Consider the following 20204-nt stretch of genomic DNA (forward strand, 5'->3'; position numbering starts at 1 on the left):
TTATGTACGCCTCCACATTCCTTCCAATCTGGTTGAAGAAGACCGTATTTATCATTCTTTGGAAGGTGACAGGCGCATTATTTAGTCCGAACGGCATGACATTATAGCAAAACAACCCCTAATATGTGACGAAGGTCGTCTTCTCTTGATCTTTCTTCCACAAGGGTATCTGAAGGAAGCTTTAGTAGGCGTCCATGAAGCTCATCAAGGCATGGCCGGCTGTAGAGTCGACCAGGTGGTCAATCTTTGGGAGCGGGTAACCGTCTTTGGGACATGTCTTGTTCAAGTTTATGTAGTCTACACACATGCGCCAGGTGCCATTTGACTTTTTGACAAGTACTACATTCGCTACCAAGTCTGAGAAGTAACACTATCGAATGAATCCAGCGTCTAGCAATTTCTTAAACTCGGCGGCTGCCGCCTGGCTTCGATCTTCACCATGGTTCCTCTTTTTTTGCCTGACCGGCTTCTTTTTGGGATTAACAGCAAGATTATGTACGGCCAGATCCGGGCTTATGCCTGGCATCTCATGAACTTCAAATACAAATACATCTTTGAATTCCCTTAGTAGTTGGTGTAGGTCAGCACCAAGTTCAGCAAAAGCAGTCGTCCCGACCTTAACAGTTCTCTGAGGGCGAGAGTCGTCCAAGATGATGTCTACATGTTCACCAGCCGACTGAGGGTGGAATTCATCTGACCGCTCCTCGGCTAATGATTGCTATTTTTTTTCTGTTCTTTCGGCCTCCAGATGGATAGCCTTTCTCTTCTTGTCGGCTGCTGTTGGGGCAGGCACGGCTCCCTTGACTTGCTTAAGGTCTGTAGTTTCCCCATTAGGGCCGGCTGCCTCCACAGTGTGTTTAATGTCAGAGAGATAACACTCCCTGGCCATCTTATGGTCTCCCCTAAGGGAGCTAACTGTTTCATCATCTCTCTCAAACTTCAGAAGCATGAGAGATGGAATGATAACAACTTTTGAATTATTCAGAATGGGTCGCCCTAAGATATGTTGTAGGCCGACAGTTCTTCGACCACCAAGAATCAGACCACCATGTGACGGCCCTCCCCTTTCTCACCCAGGCGGATAGGCAGATCCACCCGTCCAATAGGGTGTACAACCCCTCCTCCGAATCCCACTAAGGGATGAGAGACCGAGTATATGTTGTCGGGCTTGTACTTGAGCTTTGCCAAGCACTTGTTGCTGATGAGATCTGATGAACTCCCGGTATCTATGAGAATCCGGCCAACTCTCTAGTTGGCCACCTTGCATTTAATTACAATGGGGTCGTCATGCGGCCCCCTAATTCCCCCTAAGTCTTGTTCAGTGATAAAAACTTCTGGAAATGAACTTTTCGAGGTCCGTCCCTGGTCGACGGAGTTAACATCTAGACGTCTGATGTTGTCCTTGTTTCCCCGGATAGTAGGGCCTCCTCCTGCGAAGCCGCCTGCTATTGTATAGACTAGAGCTTCGTCAGTATTGGAGCCTTCAGCAGGTGTCGCCCTCTACCGGTCCGCCTGTTTCTGTTTGGGGTGTTGGGTACCCTTTGATTTCTTGAAATAGGAGTTGAGATCTCCTTTGTCTGCCAGGCGGTCCAACAGGCGCTTGAGGCTGATGCACTCATTGGTGTCACGACCAATGTCCTCATGGTAATAGCAATATCTATCTTTGTTTCGATTGTTGAGGGAACTCTTCATGGTGGCCGACTTCTCAATTGAGAGTCGGTCCTTGATTTCCTTGAGGATGGCATAGCTATCCTTGTTAAACTCATACTTAGGGGAGTATGGTTTAAATTCCTTTTTCTTCTTCTGGGACGGTTGTTCAGAGGAGTCGGTCGCCCAAACATCTTTTCTCTTTTTCTCTTCTTTATTGGCCGACTGCTTTGGCCGGCTCTCTTTTTTTTCGGACTTGTTATAGTCCGACTGCTTTCCAACATTGCAGAGGTCGGTCGCCTGAATGTAGGCGTCCGCCTCCATCATTGCTTCTTGGAGGGTGGTCACCCTCTTTTTGACTAGGTAGAATTTGATGTTCGACTCGTCCTTCAAACCCTTGAAAAAATCCGTGTAAGTTACTTCATCAGGTAGTCCTTGTATCTGAATTCTCATCAGATTGAACCTCTTGATGTAGGAGCGCAGTCCTTCCTTCTCTCCCTGCTTTATGGCCCCCAAATCAAGGGTGGTCTTCTTAGCAGGAATGTTCATTGTGAAGTTTGATGTGAATAGTTGGTCATTCCTCTTCTGCTCGAGTAGCATTCGAGCATCAGAGTATGTCTTCTTGGACCCGTCCGGCTGAACATGACGGATGGGCTTCCTCTTCCTTGGTGAGGGAAAGCGGTATTTAGTTAAATCGATCACCAGCGGTTCCCTCTCCCTAGGTCTAGGGTAAGGAGTCGCCTCCCGATCCTTGACAAGCTTCTTCCTCCCAGATTGGGAGGGTCTTCTGGCCCACTGTTCCTTTGGTGGAACGGTCGCCCTTTTGTTGATAAGCTCCTAGATCTCCCCCTTGAATCTATTCATGAAGGTCATGAGTTCGTTTCTGGTGATGGGGGCAGATACCTTGGCTGCCTATTGATGATCAAGCGGCTGGTCGGCTAGTTTACTAGATCCATCCAGGCAGTCCTCCCGTTCCCTCCTTTCGGTGGGACGGGTGCGTCGAGCTCTTAAGGTCCCGTCAGAGGCCGTATGAGTCTCGACTTCAATTTCATTGTCAGTATCCTGGCCCGTTTGAACTAGGGGGTCGTCCATGGGACGCTTCTCACTTAGAATTGGTACAAAATGTGATTCCATCTCGAAAGTACTCTCCCCACAGACGGCGCCAAAATGTTTCGGGGTTTTTTTATGTCCTGCGGGAGAGTTACAATTCCGGGACTGGATCCGTGCGCCTGTACCTGCAAAACAACGGAGACTCCGGGTGGTGGAAGCTCCGCCTCCGACGATCAAGTTAGTACTTATATGTGGAGTAAATGGTGCGGAAAGTAAAAGGGTGATCTGGTTCCTCGGAAGGGAGGAGTGATCAAGGTGTGCAATTAATGCTAAGTTCGGTCTAGTAATTAGTATGCACGTGTGTTTAGGCTTCTCTTGGTGATATGATTTATTAATTCTGAATGTGTTTAATGAAGGCTAATTATTGTATTTATAGCCTTGGAGTACGTGCCCAATACTAGGTTAAATGGTAAACCTAGGACTAATTGGGCTTGCCTCGGGATTCGGGCCCAGTTGGTCGTTTTCCAGGTTGGCAAATAGTGGGCCACATGGCGTGGCGCGATTGGTCCATGCTAGACCTTCTGGAGTATGACACGTGGCATCCCCTGATTGGTCCACGTGGCTGACACGTGGCAGGTGCTGATTGGACCACGTGGCGGGGTAAAATCCCCTAAACAGAAGAGATGCCCGGCATTTTCCCGGACCTAGCTGCCAACAAACTTGTCGTGGATCCCAAAAAGAAGCTGGTGAGGCAAAAGAAAAGAAACCATGGTGAGGAGAGAAGTCAAGCGGCAGTCGCTGAAGTGAAGAAGCTGTTAGACGCTGGGTTCATTTGACAATGTTACTTCCCAGATTGGGTTGCAAATGTTGTGCTGTTAAAGAAGGCGAATGGTACCTAGCGCATGTGTGTTGATTACACAGACTTGAACAAGGCATGTCCGAAGGATAGTTATCCGCTTCCAAAGATCGACAGTTTGGACGGCTCAACAGCCGGCCATGCTTTGATGAGCTTTATGGATGCCTATTCAGGTTTTCACCAGATACCCTTATGGAAAAAAGATCAAGAGAAGACGGCATTTGTCACTGATCAGGGGTTATTCTGCTATACTATGATGTCGTTTAGCTTAAAAAATGCCCCTGCTACTTTCCAACAAATGATTAATACAGTCTTCATTAATCAAATTAGGAGGAATGTAGAGGCGTACATTAATGATATGATAGTCAAATACAAGCTACAGGCGGATCACCTTGCTGGCCTCCGAGAAACCTTCACCACACTCAGGCGGCACAAGTTCATGCTAAATCCCAAGAAGTGTGTCTTTGGTGTTGAGTCTGGGAAGTTTCTCGGATTTCTGATTGATCAAAGGAGGATAGAGGCCAACCTAGAGAAGATACAAACAGCTTTTGACATGAAGTCACCCCGCACTGTCTAAGAAGTTCAGAAGTTAACAGGTTGTCTAGCGGCATTGGGGAGATTCCTCAGCCGGTCAGGTGAGAAGTGCCTTTATTTTTTCCAAGCTATAAAAAAGAAGACTATGTTTGAATGAGGGGGAGGATGCTGAGGCGGCCTTTCAGAAATTGAAAGAACACTTGCACTCTTTGTCAAGGCTTGTTAGTCCTCTGCCAAAGGAGGTGCATTACATGTACTTAGCCGTCTCAGAGCATGCTCTTAGTGTTGTTCTCCTTGCTGAGAGAGATGGCACCTAGTTCCCGGTCTATTTCATCAGCCATGTTCTTCGAAATGCTGAACTACGGTACCCAACAGTTAAAAAATTTGGCCTTACTCTTTTCATGGCAATCAAAAAGTTGAAGCCTTACTTCTTGGCACATCTGGTTGTTGTCTACACGAACCAACCCCTCAAGCGGCCAATGACAACTTTGGAGTCCTCTGGTAGGATGCTCAAATGGGCTATTGAAATGCAAAGTCTTGAAATCCCTTTCGAACCAAGGAAGACAGTGAAAGGTCAGGAGTTTACCGACTTCATTGTCGAAATGACAAGGTCGGCTAAGCCGGAGGATCTTGAGCAGGTTTGGAAAGTGTATGTAGACGGGAGCTCGACTATGAACGGCTATGGTGCTGGGATTATATGTCAGTCCCCTGAAAGGGACAAGTATGAATATGCACTAAGGTTCAAGTTCCAGACCTCAAATACTAAGGCTGAGTATGAAGCCCTCCTAGCCAGTATCCGCATGTGCAAGGCGCCAGGGGCAAGAAAAATTGACGCCTAATCTGATTCACAATTGATCGTTAGCCAATACCATGGTGACTATGAAGCCACCCATCTTGCCATGATCAAATATTTGAAGGCGGTCAAAGAAGAGGCTGGGACACTTGATAAATTTCATCTAAGTTAGGTGCCCAGATCAGTGAACAATCAGACGCATGCTCTGTCCAAATTGGTTTCATCCGCCTCATGTGATACGCCTCGGTCAATGTTTTGGAAGGTGATGGGAAAACGAAGTATTGAGGAAAATCCCATTGGAGTTCTAGACCGAAGCTCAATCTGGATGGATGGCATACGGGCCTCTAAGCTATACGTCACTTTGCCGGATACTTATCCAAAAATGGTCGAAATGAAAAAACGTGCAGCCAACTTTGAGATTCATAATGGAGAACTTTTCAAGAAGGGTTATCTCCAACCTCTTTTGAAATGCATTACCCTAGTAAGGGGGCAAGAAATTTTGGAGGACCTACACTCGGGCTTTTGTGCCTCCCACATAGGCGACAGGACTTTGGCAGAAAGGGCCAGGCGGCAAGGTTACTTCTGGCCCACTTTTTACGCAGACACCATGGAAATGGTGAAGAAGTGTGATAAGTGTCAAAGATTCAGCACACTCATACACCGTCTGGCCACTAATCTGACAGCCATTCATAGCCTAGTACCATTCGCCAAATGGGGCATGGACATTTAGGGTTCGTATACGCCTGCACCAGGCGGGCGGAGGTATATTCTAGTTACCATTGACTACTTCACTAAATGGGTAGAGATAGAGGCGGTTAAAGGCATAAAGACAAAGGATGTCATCTCCTTCATCTGAAAGAACATCATCCCCAGTTTGGGGTACCTATGTCCATGGATTTTGACAATGGCCCTCGGTTTTAGACGCCTTCCATCAAGAATTGGTTGGGAGACCAAGGGATCTCTCATTGCTTTGCATCAGTCGGTCGTCCCTAAGAAAACGGCTAGGTTGAAGCCTTCAACAAGCTAATCTCACACGACATTAAAAAGAAAATTTAAAGATCTGGCGGTATATGGGCGGATGAGTTGCCTCATGTCCTATGGGCCATCAGAACAACTGCAAAAGGGGCAACCAGAAAATCCCCATTCTCATGGTTTATGGTGCTGAAGTTGTCTTGCCTATTGAGAACTATGAGTCGACTCTTCGATTCATGTTATATGATGAAGAGGCAAACTGGGAGGCCATGCGGCTAGCATTGGACTCACTCCCGGAACGCATGGGCAATGTCGTCTGGTGTCATGAGATTTACCGTCTGAGAATGACAAGAGCCTACAATAAAAGAGTACACAAGCGGCCCATGAAAGTAGGGGTCTTTGTGTTACGAAAAATGGAGGCAACCGGTAGAGCCAATGAGCAAGGAAAATTGCCTCTCAATTGGGAAGGCCCTACCGGATCTATGAAGAAGTGAGAGGCGGCACCTACCGCCTGGAAACTCCAAACAGCAGGCGGCTAGCCAGAACTTGGAATGTAGATAACTTACAAAAGTACTCCTTCTAAGACTTGTAAATTTTTTGTAAATTTAAAGCCCATCAAATGAATAAGTTGCTTTTTATGATTTTTATTGCTAAATCCGTCTGTGCAATGTGCAGACAGCCTTACTAAAGCCTAACGTCTGCTCCAACATGAGTAGATATAAGCTAAGTCCTAAAACTTAGCATCAAAGCATTTTCCGTTTTAGAACAATCTGATGAGGCCGATGACCGGATGATATTAAAAAACCACCGTCTGCTCCAACATGAGTAGGCAGCCGGCGACGCCCATCCGAGTGAATTCTTCGCAGAGAGCATCTCCCATCAGGGTGGTACATTGCTCTATAAACTAAAAAAATAAACGGCCTTACCGACTGTCTAGATTAAGATAAGCTTGCAGCTGTTTGAATTGAACTATCTAATGAGACCAAAATAGCTAGAGACTACCTCCTGTTCTATAAAGACTGGTAGCCGGCTATTATTTCATTCAGATAAAAGAACTCAATTCTGCTCTTACACCAATAAGCTAAGTTCAAAACTTAGCAGCTAAAAATTGAAAAAATAAGCTAAGTCCAAAAACTTAGCGGCTAACAATTGTTCGTCTTGGAATGATCTGATGAGGCCAACGGCCGGATAATATTAAACGCCTACCCGTCTGCTTCAAAATGAGTAGACATCCGGTGACGCCCATTCAGGAGAATTCATTGCAGAGAGCATCTCCTATCCGGGTGGTACATTGCTCATAAGCTCAATTACAAGCGGAAAGACTGATTAACCCAATAAGGGACAATTCACAGCCGTTTGACCTGAATAAATTTCAGATGGAAAACGGCAAAAAACAAAACTGCATGTCCTATTGACACTAGCCGGTAACCGAGTGTCATTCTAACTTGGATTTAAAGCCCTTTGGCAATATTGATACGGTCACTGGCCGTCTGATACTCCAACCAGATGCATGATGAACGACTTTTCGCTTGGTTTGGGGCAATCACCTTGGTGATTGATTGATTCAGAAATTAGTCATAACTTTGCAGGCATCAAAAATTTCTAAGTCAATTAACGCACTTTTAAAACCAAGCGCACGTCCGTCCAAAGGCCAAAACAGCCGGTATAGTAAAAAAAATTCATAGGAAAAAGCAAGTTAAGAACTTGGCTAAAATCTATGCATATCAAAAATTCAAAGCAAGTGCAAAATGGCAAAACCGGACATATGGTCGGATGATTCATTGATTAAACTTAGCCGACCTCATGGTCGATTAAAAATGAGTTAACCGGTACTACCGACAAAGATTTTCAAATTACCCAACTCCACAGTTGACAAAGATATAGAGAAATACATGGCACACAGGCTAGAGAAATTAATACATGGCCATCTTGCCGGAGAAAAACAACAGAAAGCTTAAGCATCTGGAGGGAGCTTCTCAGTATCGGTAGCGCATCCTTTTTCTCCCCAATCGGCTCCCGGTCCTTTTCACCTTCCTTCTCCTCCTCCTGATCAGACCCCCTGGATGACCTCTCAGCAAAATCAAACGACTCCTCCTCTTCCTCTTGGCCTTGGTTCAGAAGCTTATCATTGTATTCAAGGGAGATTGCATTAAATTGATGCTTCCACCCGTCATAACCAGCTTGATGGTGTCGCAGTCGTTCATCATCTGCTTAACCAGGGTCTCCTTCTCCTCCTAAGCCCTTGAGGTAAACTTCTTGGCGAGTTGGACTTCTTGGTTTGCAAATTTTTCTTGAGGCTCTCCACCCGGGTGCGGAGTACGTCTGCTTCAACGTCCGCCTCTTCGAGGGGCTTGAGCTTGGCCTTGAGGTCCTTAACCTCCTGCTCTAGCTCGGAGATCCACCTCTTCACTGCATCCAGATTAGCCTTGACCTGCAGATTGGCTGCCGCATGAGAATATAGTATGTCATTGTTCAATAGTTTATTTTGAGAAATCTGGAACATGGTCGTATCTAGAGATGAGGGGGCACAAGCGGTCGCATCTTTTACCTCTTTGGTCTTCTCGTAGAACGGTCTTTAAAGCTGTTCACCCGCAGCATGGCCTACATCCGAAAAAGGGGAAAAACATTAATATCAAGTGGCTCGAAGAGTTGCACAAAAGAGAAAAAATAACAAGTTAATGCACCTCAGCAAGGAGGGCAAATATGGAATTAAAGTTGAGGATGTCGACTCCTCTAATAGACTCCCTATCCTTGAGGGAGATGGCCCTCAGCTTGGTCTTCGCTAGTTGCTGAATATCCGGCCTTAGGGGGACATCTGCACATTCAACACTTTGTAAGTGGTTAACGTAAATTCGGCCAATATACCGGTTGTCTTCAGAAGTGTTGGTCGACTGTTGATTGAACTTGACCCTATAGGGTAGGGCAAGGGATTAAAACTTGTAATACCTTCGGCGGTTGTCTTCTCCATTGGGACCTTGCTCCCACTGGTCGCCTCCCGGTTCTTTTGGGGCCTGCTTCCCTCAAGGTTGGCCGGTGATTTTCCCCCAGTTACAGGGAGGGTCCTTCTAGTCTTATGGGCCATATGTTTCTTGGGTTGGCCAGGAGTCTTCACATCGCCGACCGATTGCTTTTGAAGCTTCGGGTCTGGCTGAGAAGTGAGGGAAGGTTTGGATGAATCGCCCTGCACAAACCAGAATGAGTAAATAGCAGGCGAAAAAAATAAGCCCAACCTATCCAATTAAAGAGTATGACTCACCTTGGGCATCTTTGTTGCATCCGGATCCTGGCTCTTCCGCTTGCCCAAAAGAGAGCAGTAGTAGGCAGTCGGCTTCTTCGAAGCCGAAAGCTTTTCCATTTCTTTGTCTGCATATGAAGTTGTAAACAGTTAGTAAGATGAACAAAACAATCAAGTTTTACTAAAAATTTAAGCGTAGATGGTCGTCTACCTCTCGGCCTCTCAACACTTAGGCCGCAGGCGGCCATGTAGTTCCCATCAGACAGCCAATCATGGCGGGGAATGTAGCTTTAAGGAATGACCTCTTTCTCCTAAGTCTCCTCATTAGACCGAATGATCACTTTGAAAAGAACCTTATCCAGGATCTGCTCTCTAGCCTTTCTTGGGACAGTCGCCAGTTCAGCTCCGCCTGAGAGTAGAGGGGGAGTCCGATTCCATCGGTTATATTTTTTGTTTTTCATCCGATCAGGGGAGGAGATAATGTAAAACATGCTTCTCCAATCCTTACACTTGGACTCTTTCTCGACGGTCATCATGTAGCCTTTATGGCTAGAAAGGGTGTACCATCCGGACCCGCTTACTCTCGGGGTCCAGCTGAGATAGTGCATTTAGGCAAAGGCTTCAAAGCTTGGCTCTACCTCTAGCATCTCACATGCGACAACGAACCCTAAAATGTTCGCCCAAGAGTTGGGGGGCAAGTTGCCAGATACCGAGCTGGTATCCATCTAAAATTTTCTCCACAGCCGAATGGAGATGGAATCTAAGACCAGCTTGAATGGCCGCCTCATAATAGCCAAAGCATCCGTCCCTATAGCTTGAATGTTCTGGCCAAACTACGGTGTCCTCAGCATCCAGGATGCTTATAATAAAGCCATGCCCCATGACATGGTCAGCTCTGAATTTCCTAACCTTGTCAGCCATAGTCTACCGCCTGCCTACGGGAACATGGTGGTAATAAGCAGCAAATTGTTATGGAAGAGTGGAAGACGGCTCGGCCCATCCCTTGCCCATTTATGCAGAGAGGGACTGTCTCGTTGTCTCCAGCCGAGAGTGCTTTTCATTAGAGTCCACGGAGACTCTACTAGAAGTAGACGGCTCTAATTCACTGTCTGAGCTGTCGGATTTAATGTCCGGATGAGGGGCCTGGTCAACAAAGCCAGAGATATCACTCTCTAAATCCTCCCCTGATTCTTGCAAAATCGAATCACTGGGGGTACTTGGGGTGCCAGGCGATAGATCAGAAATTTCACTAATAGGGGCCCTAAAGGAGCCGTCTGGATTTTACTGCCTGGATGTTTGTTTAATTCTGTACATGGTGTCCTGCACAGACACAAAGACAGTCGAATTCGGGGAAGTTCGCAAAGGGAAGTCCAAGAAGGGGCAGTCGGCACTCCTAGTCTTAGACTCAGTCGTCCCTGGTGACCGCCTAATCACTAACCAAGGTCATGTCGTGTGCTTTTGGGAAAAAAAATTCAACAAGGAAAGCAAAATTAAAGTAAGAGAGAAGAGCAGGCGGTTACCTTAGATTTTAAAGGTACTGTGAACGCTTGAAAAAGTCTTGGCCCGCTGTAGAAACAGACTGACAAGTTGAAGGCGGCAGGTGCTTTTCTCAGAAACAGACAAGTTCTTTCCAAAGTCAAAGATTCTTTGTCAGAAAATATCTCGTGAATATGCAAAAATGAAGGAAATAAGAACCTATTTAAAGAAGGGTAAAATCAGGGGCATCCTTGTAATTTCCCTAGAAGGCGAACGGTTAAAACTATCCACCAATGCCTGCGTGACAAGTGTCAAATGGTCAGGTGGCACGCCACATCACCCCTGTGAGGGGCAAATATTTTGGGTAAAAATACCCAGGCCACGTGGCCTAATCGGAAGGTGACACGTGTCACCTTAGGAGAGGTTCTATATGAACCAATCCCCCAACTGACACGTGGCGCTTCCAATCATTGGGAAAAATACGGCCTTTTTGGCCAGTTCCCTCGGAAGCCCACGAGTCCTAGGTTTCCGTAACCTAGGACGGAGGCACAAATCCCCATGTCCCTATAAATAGGGAGATACGCATTCAATGCGGGGGGGGGGGGGGGGTGGGTGGGAGACACATTCACATTCAGATTCACTCTAAAACAACGGTAGTCAATGATTGCGAGATAATTAATTCTCACATTAAAGAACACCTAATCTCGGAATCTGAGAGGATACCACTTTACTTTTCGCACCTTTTCATTCACCATACACATTCTAACTTGATCGTCAGAGGCGGGAACTCCACCCAACCGGAGTCTCCGTTGTTTTGCAGGTATAGGCACCCGGAGTCCAGTATAGGTGTTGTAACTCTCCCGAGGGACATAGAAAACCCCGAAAAAAAAATATTTTATCGTGTGGATCATAAGTTAATTATAATTACAATTAAATCTAATAAAAGTTATGGTTTTATATAAATAAAATTGTTTTAAAAAGTGTAACATATTTTGTTCAGTTCCCAAAGTGCATTACATTAAATACTAGTTTGAAATTAACTTTTTTGAATGGATTTATATATTTATTTATAACCCAGTTAGATTAGCTTAAGACCCACGAATTCAAAATTTTGAAACAACATATCAACGTATTCTTACAAACAAATAGAGAATTTAAATTTGGTTAAAGCAGCTTTTAATTCTTCTCGAAATATTGGTGCTTGGGAGACGATTTTTTAAGCACATATTTTCCCACATATGTCCAACATATTTGACTTAATGAGAATTCAGATGATCAGCAAATATTGGCAACAACAAGCTGCCTTACGAATCAAAGAAAATCAAAATGTAAATTGGAGTGCATTGGAGAAGATTTATTGTAAGGGAGACAAGTCATGCACTAAAGTCCACAAGAACGTTGACAACTTGAATGAATGTCAAGATTGTGCATGGTTTGGAATTTGGAGGAAAAACATGTTCAAGAAGGCTAAATCGTGTTACATCAAAAACCATGGTGTGATGTTTCGACACACAGAGGATAATAGTAGGTCATGGATGAAGATGCTAAATACTAATGATTACAAGTAAACGAATGTAGACCCCCTACTATAAGATATTACCAAATTAGCTGATATTTGAATATTAATTATGTTATGTGAGAATTATTGTTATGTGTTTTGGTCTCATACGAATGTAATGTATTATTAGCTATACTATGAGTTAATAGCCACTACAGTGTTATTGGAAACCATTTCACATTTGTACAATAGCTTATTGTTGATGACATACATTAATTAATAGATTTAATATTATTATTATTATTATTATTATTATTATTATTGATGTTACACAATTTTATTATAATGTCATTAATAATTTACATTTTCTATTTGATCTATTATTTATATTAAAATTGCAATAAAGCCTTTAAAGATATTATTTAAATCCTTTACTAATATAATTTAAATTGTAACACCTCCAACACCATTTCAGTACCCAAGGCACCTTTGTATTGGCCAATAAAAACTCTTCAGTCCTACTTGCTTTTAAGTTCATACATTCATCATTTATATTAACATAATGTTTTTTTTTTTTGTCTAAGATCTCTAAAGATTACGACATTGGTAATAATCTTCATGTAATATATCAGTAGAAAATATTGATGATGATAAACATGTAGAAAATAAGTAATTACCACAACATTATTTCATATATTAATTGACATACACAATTTTGAAAGAACATTGATTGATGTTCACTTACAGTGCTAATAGCATGTAACATAACATAAGAAAACCACTACATGAATGGATGATGTGCTGGGTCTATGTCTTCCTCATTAACATAATATGGGAAATGCCTCATCCTACCCGACAGGAGCAGCGCATCCCTCCAGCCCCAGGACTCGTCGTTTTCGCAAATGTGACCACCGTGAGTCATCATAAAAAACTCAACAGCATTTCTTGTTTAAAGACTGAAATTTCAAGAGGTACCCAATATCTGGGATCTTTGGCAAGATGTGATCCTTGAATATTTCATCCCATGCACAAAATTCACTAGCATCCACTAGTGGGGCAAAAACCCTTTTATGTGAATGCTCATTCTTAGTGTTAATTTTTAGATATGTGGTAAATGTTAGTCATATTATGGTAGGACATGCATATATATAGTCATATAATTGACAAATTTGGAGGGAAATTTGAAAGGTCCTACTGGTTTTTCCCTCCAAAAGTAAATATCAAAACACTTAACCCTAAACCCTAACCCTAAGTTCTAAACCCTTAAGCCTAAACCCTAAACACTAATCACTCACGTATATTGTTATGAACACGAATATAAATTCTTCAACACAATTCCACAAACAAATCTGAAGTATAAGTAACGAGTAGCTGATTATTTAAAAGAGGTTTAAAATCAACGATGAAAGTAGGGGTGTCCATTAGTCGGATAAAAACCGAAAACTGAAATAACCGAAATATGAAAGAATAATTTTATACATAAATATTGTTAATTTTAGTCTTGTTATACTATGCTAATTTTATACACTACTAGAAATAGGGTTATTTCCGAGGGAAAGGTTCCGACGGAATGTAATTCCCTCGGAAAATTCAAATTTTCCGGCGGAAATTGACTTTGTAGGAATAATCCGTCGGAATAATTCGCTACCGACGGAATATTCCCTCGAAAATGTTCTGACGGATTTTATTTCCCTCGGAATGTTTCCATTCCTACGGAATATTCCCTCAGAGAGGCTTCCGACGGAAATTATTCCCTCGGAAATGTCACGTTCCGACGGAAAATTCCGTCGGAACCTGACATTTCCGAGGGAATAATTTCCATCGGAAGCTGAGAACAATTAAAAAAAAAACGCATGTTTCTGCTACTGCTGCAACCCAGAACAAAAAAAAACGACAAAGAGGAAGAGAGAGAAAGGGAGGGTGATTCAAGAGGAAGAGGAAGAGATAGAGATAGAAAGGGAGAAGGAGAAAGAGGAAGACAGAGAGGATGCAGCCGCCGCCCCTCCGCCGCTGCACCGCCGCCGGTAAGTTCGCAATTTGTGGTTTAATTATTTTTTTTTTTTGGTGTCCGAAAAACCCTAACCACCACCTTTCACCTAGGGCTTACCGGAGTAATTACTAACAACCACCACCTTTCACCTCACTCGTCGGCGGGTCTGCAACCTCCACGCCCACCAACCGCCGCCGCCAGCAGGTAGTTTCCGTTTTCCCTCTTCTTTTTTTTTTGTTTTATTTTTTTTTTCTAATAAGTTCACATATATTATTATTTTTGAACTTATACAAAAAACAAGCATAAACTAAAAATATTAAATCATAAATGTAGTTTATACTTTTATTTTTTGTTAATTTTTTGTTTGGAATTTGAATACTTGTAGGTTTTGTAGATTGAATTGGTTCTTTGGCAATAACAAACTCAGATCTACAGGTTAGAGAGTATTTTAAAGCTAAATTTATAAATTTAGTTTATACTTGGCATAGATCCTAATGGTGTGTAGATATATGTTAGTTTATTATTGATTTTATTTATTGTATTTAAAAGTTGTTGTATTTATATTATAATTTGTTCAAATATTTGAAATGAATGTGTTTGTGTTATAATATGTTAGATTAGTTTAGTTTATTTAAGTTTACTTTTTAATTAATGTATTATAACACGTTATTTTAGTTTGGTTTAGTTTAGGGTAATAATGTATGCTAGTTTAGTCTATTTTAGTTTAGTACAATTTAGTTTATTTTAATTTAGTTTAGTTTATTTGAATTTGGTTTAGTTTTGGTTAATAAAGTGTATGTTAGTGTATTTAGTTTAACATTTATGTTTGATATAATGTTTAATATAATATTTAATAAGCGTGCTTATTTATTTGCTTAGTTTAGTTTAATTATGATATGTCTCTGTTTAGTTTAATGCATGTGTTCTTCACTTTATATATATATATATATATATATATATATATATATATATATATATATAATAAATGAATCATTTGCATAATCATATGCCTAGATACCCCGTTCAAGGCATACACATTAGGAGTATGTCTTGAATAGTCCCCGGTTGGGACTGTCCTTGTACGCTTATTCTCACTTAGGTGGTGAATGTAAGCCTTGTTTTTATTCTAGGGAAAATCCTGCCTTTTCATGCACTTCTCTACCGTGTTCTCTGGGTACATATGTAGGTGTGTATAATCGCCTACATCGTGTACTTGGAGAACTGTAGGGAAATGCTGGCGGATTTTCCATAGAATTGAAAACTTGGGTTACATTCACTAGTGAGAATAAACGTACAAGGATGGGTTAGGTTGGAGTGATAAGGACCCTTTGGAAGCATTTCAAATCTCATTTGCATTTCCATGACGCTGTGGTGGATAATGACTGCGAAATTCCGTTCATGACTAATGTGATTGTACATATGCGTGAGCTGTGTAGAAGTTGTAATCATGAAACGAAGAGAACGTAGCTGGATGTATAAAAGGACGATTGGGCAAAGTATTAATCCAGATTTCGTGAAAGGAGTTGATGATTTCATTCAGTACGTCAGAGATCATCCCGAGAGTAGTAATCCGGATGAGGTTAGGTGTCCATGTGTTAAATGTAAGAACAAACGCCTTTGGAATGCGGATACGGTTAAAATTCATCTGTATGACAAGGGTTTCGTACCTAACTTCTACGTATGGATGTGTCAAGGGGAGGGGTATCCGGGAGTTCCTGAACGGCGGTCCAATGAATATCATGACATGGTTTTGGATGCTTTTGGTCATAGTCAAGATCAGGGGCATTCCGAGGAGGCTAGTGTTTCATCAGAGGAGGAGCCTAATGCAACTGCTAAGCATTTTTTGGATTTGTTGAAGACTTCTGAAAGGCCATTGTACGAAGGGAGTTCTTTGTCTGTGTTAGAGATGGCCGCTATAATCACTAGTATCAAATGTGAGTATAATTTGCCTCACAGATGTGTTGATGGGTTTGCTTCTTTGCTAAGTGAGGCGATTCCGAACAACAATCATATGGCCGACACTTTCTACGAGGTGAAGAAGATTGTGAAGGGGTTGGAACTGTCCCATCAAAAGATTCATGCGTGGCCGAAAGCGTGTATGTTGTTTTGGAAGGATGATGCTCAGTTGTCTGAATGCAGGGTGTGTGGCAGCGACCGATACAAGAAGACTTCCAAAGGTAGCCTAGTGCCTTTGAATGTTCTATTTTATTTCCCGATCACACCCAGGTTGCAAAGACTGTTTGCAACGAAGAACATTTCGGAGGAAATGACATGACATTCGAAAAATCCCAGAGTTCAAGGCACAATGGAACACCTTAGTGACAGCGCAGCTTGGAAGCACCTCGATTGTCGGTTTCCAGAGTTTGCTTCTGAGCCTCGTAATGTTAGACTTGGCTTGTGTACAGATGGTTTTGCTCCTCATGGTAAGTTTGGGGGTCAATATTCTTGTTGGCCTGTCATTTTGACCCCTTATAACTTGCCTCCTCATGTTCCTTTCGTTGCTCGTTCCTGGTCCTAAAAAACCTAAGGGCAACTTGGATGTTTACATGCAGCCGTTGATAGAGGAGTTGAAACTGTTGTGGGAAGTCGGCGCGGCTACTTATGATATTTCAAAGAAACAGAATTTCAATCTTCGAGCAGCCATCCTATGGACCGTTAGTGACTTCCCGGCTTATGGCATGTTGTCTGGTTGGGCCACGGCTGGTAAGAAATCTTGTCCAAATTCCATGGATAAGACCAAAGCATTTTGGCTTGAACATGGTGGTAAAGTTTCTTGGCTTGATTGCCACCGACAATTCCTACCGACAAATCACCCTTTTCGGAACAGTAAAACAGCATTTTGTAAAAACAAAGTAGAGAAAGGAGCCCCTCCACACATCATGTCAGGAGAGGAGCTGTGGGAATGTGTTAAGGACCTTCCGAAGGCTACAGATGGACCTGATTCAATTAAAAGGCTGAAAAATGAAAATAAGGGGTGGTTTAAGCAAAGCACCTTGTGGGAGCTCCCATATTGGAAGCATCTCCTCATTCGTCACAACTTAGATGTCATGCACATCGAGAAGAACTTCTTTGATCAGTTAATTCACACTGTAATGGATGTGAAAAAGCTTACGTGTGACACCCCTTCAGCTCGGAATGACATTGCTAAATATTGTAAACGTCCCCAGCTTCATCTTCAAGAGGATGATAGAGGAAAAGAGGTAATGCCAAAGGCTCCATTCGCTCTTGACAAGGCTCAGAGAAAAGTTTTGTGTGAGTGGGTTAAACAGCTGCGATTCCCTGATGGTTACGCCTCCAATTTGAGCAGATGTGTAGATTTGCAAGCGTGTAAGCTCTATGGAATGAAAAGCCATGACTGTCACGTGTTCATGGAGAAGATGTTGCCCACAGATTTGAGGGAATTGCTCTTTGGCCATATTTGGAATGCAATTACAGAGATCAGCCAATTCTTCTGAGACTTGTGTTGCTATACAACATCAGTTAGTGACATGGAGCGATTGGAGAAAAACATACTTGAGATCCTCTGCAAGCTTGAGAAGATCTTCCCTCCTGTATTCTTTAACTTCATGCAGCAATTGCCTACACATTTGCCGTACGAGGGGAAGTTATGTGGTCCTGTACAATACAGGTGGATGTATCCCTTCGAAAGGTAAATCAAATACCCTTATTTCACATCCTTTATTTTACATCCTAATCAATTGTTCATGCAGTTACATAACAACTGTAATTGCAGGTTCCAAATGCGTCCCAAAACATAGGGACTTGTAGTTTTTTGTGATTTCAAGTCATGAACCCCTTAGAATACCTATAATAGACATGTTATGAGAAAGAAATAGGTCATTTGGTCGAAAACGTAGTAAATGGGTAAATAATAGGTCATATACTTCATAGTTTGTTCAATTTGGCTCCAAATGCGTCCCAAAACGTAGGGACTTGTAGTTTTTTGTGATTTCAAGTCATGAACCCCTTAGAATACCTAAAATATGCATTTTTAGAGAAAGAAATAGGTCATTTGGTCGAAAATGTAGTAAATGGGCAAGGAATAGGTCATATAGGCCATAGTTGGCTCAATTTGGCTCCAAATGCGTCCCAAAACGTAGGGACTTGTAGTTTTTTGTGATTTCAAGTCATGAACCCCTTAGAATACCTAAAATATGCATGTTTAGAGAAATAAATAGGTCATTTGGTCGAAAACGTAGTAAATGGGCAAGGAATAGGTCATATAGGCCATAGTTGGTTCAATTTGGCTCCAAATGCGTCCCAAAACGTAAGGAATTGTAGTTTTTTTGTGATTTCAAGTCATGAACCCCTTAGAATACCTAAAATATGCATGTTTAGAGAAAGAAATTGTTCATTTGGTCAAAAACATAGAAAATGGGCAAAGAATAGGTCATATAGGCCATAGTTGGCTTCATTTAGCTCAAAATGCGTCCCAAACCTTAGGGACTTGTAGTTTTTTGTGATTTCAAGGCCTGTACCACTTAAAATACCTAAAATATGCATGTTTAGAGAAATAAATAGGTCATTTGGTCGAAAACGTAGTAAATGGACAAGGAATAGGTCATATAGGCCATAGTTGGCTCAATTTGGCTACAAAATGCGTCCCAAACCTTAGGGAGTTTTATTTTTTTGGCATTTAAAGGCATGTACCCCTTAAACTACCTGTAATAGAGATTTTTAGCCAAAAAAATAGTTCATTTGGTCAAAAACATAGAAAATGGGTAAAGAATAGGTCATATAGGCCATAGTTGGCTCAATTTGGCTCCAAAATGCGTCTTAAACCTTAGGGAGTTGTATTTTTTTGGAATTTACAGGAATTTACCCCTTAGAATACCTGTAATAGAGATGTTTAGCCAAAAAAATAGTTCATTTGTATAAAAACATAGAAAATGGGCCAAGAATAGGTCATATAGGCCATAGTTGGCTCAATTTGGCTCCAAAATGCGTCCCAAACCTTAGGGAGTTGTATTTTTTTGTCATTTCTAGGCATGTAACCCTTATACTATCTGTAATAGAGATGTTTAGAGAATAAAATAGTTCATTTGGTCAATAACATAGAAAATGGGCAAGGAATAGGTCATATAGGCCATAGTTGGCTGAATTTGGCTCCAAAATGCGTCCCAAACCTTAGGGAGTTGTATTGTTTTGGAATTTCAAAGCATGTACCCCTTAGACTATCTGTAATAAAGATTTTTAGAGAAAACAATAGTTCATTTGGTCAAAAACATAGAAAATGGGCAAGGAATAGGTCATATAGGCCATAGTTGGCTCAATTAGGCTCAAAAATGCGTCCCAAACCTTAGGGAGTTGTATTTTTTTGGCATTTCAAGGCATTTACCCCTTACACTACCTGTAATAGAGATGTTTAGCCAAAAAAATAGTTCATTTGGTCAAAAACATAGAAAATGGGCCAAGAATAGGTCATATAGGCCATAGTTGGCTCAATTTGGCTCCGAAATGCGTCCCAAACCTTAGGGAGTTGTATTTTTTTGGCATTTATAGGCATTTACCCCTTAGAATACCTGTAATAGAGATGTTTAGAGAAAAAAAATAGTTCATTTGGTCAAAAACATAGAAAATGGGCAAGGAATAGGTCATATAGGTCATAGTTGGCTCAATTTGGCTCCAAAATGCGTCCCAAACCTTTGGGAGTTGTATTTTTTTGGAATTTACCCCTTAGACTACCTGTAATAGAGATGTTTTGCCAAAAAAATAGTTCATTTGATCAAAAACATAGAAAATGGGCAAAGAATAGGCCATAGTTGGCTCCATTTGGCTCAAAATGCGTCCTAAACCTTAGGGACTAGTAGTTTTTTATGATTTCAAGGCCTGTACCCTTTAAAATACCTAAAATATGCATGTTTAGAGAAAGAAATTGTTCATTTGGTCAAAAACATAGAAAATGGGCAAAGAATAGGTCATATAGGCCATAGTTGGCTCCATTTGGCTCAAAATGCGTCCCAAACCTTAGGGACTTGTAGTTTTTTGTGATTTCAAGGCCTGTACCCCTTACAATACCTAAAATATGCATGTTTAGAGAAATAAATTGTTCATTTGGTTAAAAACATAGAAAATGGACAAAAAATAGGTCATATAGGCCATAGTTGGCTCAATTTGGTTTAGCTTATTTGTATAACTTACTACCTCGTTTGT

The 20204-nt window shown here is 41.9% G+C and overlaps 1 protein-coding gene across 1 annotated transcript; it reads left to right on the forward strand.

Moving 5' to 3' along the window:
- Window positions 1-15498: 15498 nt before the first annotated feature.
- On the forward strand, window positions 15499-17506 carry LOC110717287. Its single transcript, XM_021895941.1, has 3 exons — window positions 15499-16228; window positions 16344-16474; window positions 16604-17506. The coding sequence occupies exons 1-3, from the start codon at window positions 15499-15501 to the stop codon at window positions 17504-17506; spliced, it is 1764 nt and encodes a 587-aa protein (XP_021751633.1).
- The last annotated feature ends 2698 nt before the right edge of the window (window positions 17507-20204 follow it).

The sequence above is a fragment of the Chenopodium quinoa genome, unplaced genomic scaffold (assembly GCF_001683475.1).
Source record: "Chenopodium quinoa cultivar QQ74 unplaced genomic scaffold, ASM168347v1, whole genome shotgun sequence".
Classification (NCBI taxonomy): Eukaryota; Viridiplantae; Streptophyta; class Magnoliopsida; order Caryophyllales; family Amaranthaceae; genus Chenopodium; species Chenopodium quinoa.

Bases quoted from the DNA above. Each gene is read 5' to 3' on its own strand.
- LOC110717287 (XM_021895941.1), top strand. From the start codon at position 15,499: ATGAAACGAAGAGAACGTAGCTGGATGTATAAAAGGACGATTGGGCAA. The intron at 16,229-16,343 runs GTAGCCTAGTGC...GAAAAATCCCAG, and splicing joins ATACAAGAAGACTTCCAAAG to AGTTCAAGGCACAATGGAAC. The intron at 16,475-16,603 runs GTAAGTTTGGGG...GTTTACATGCAG, and splicing joins AGATGGTTTTGCTCCTCATG to CCGTTGATAGAGGAGTTGAA.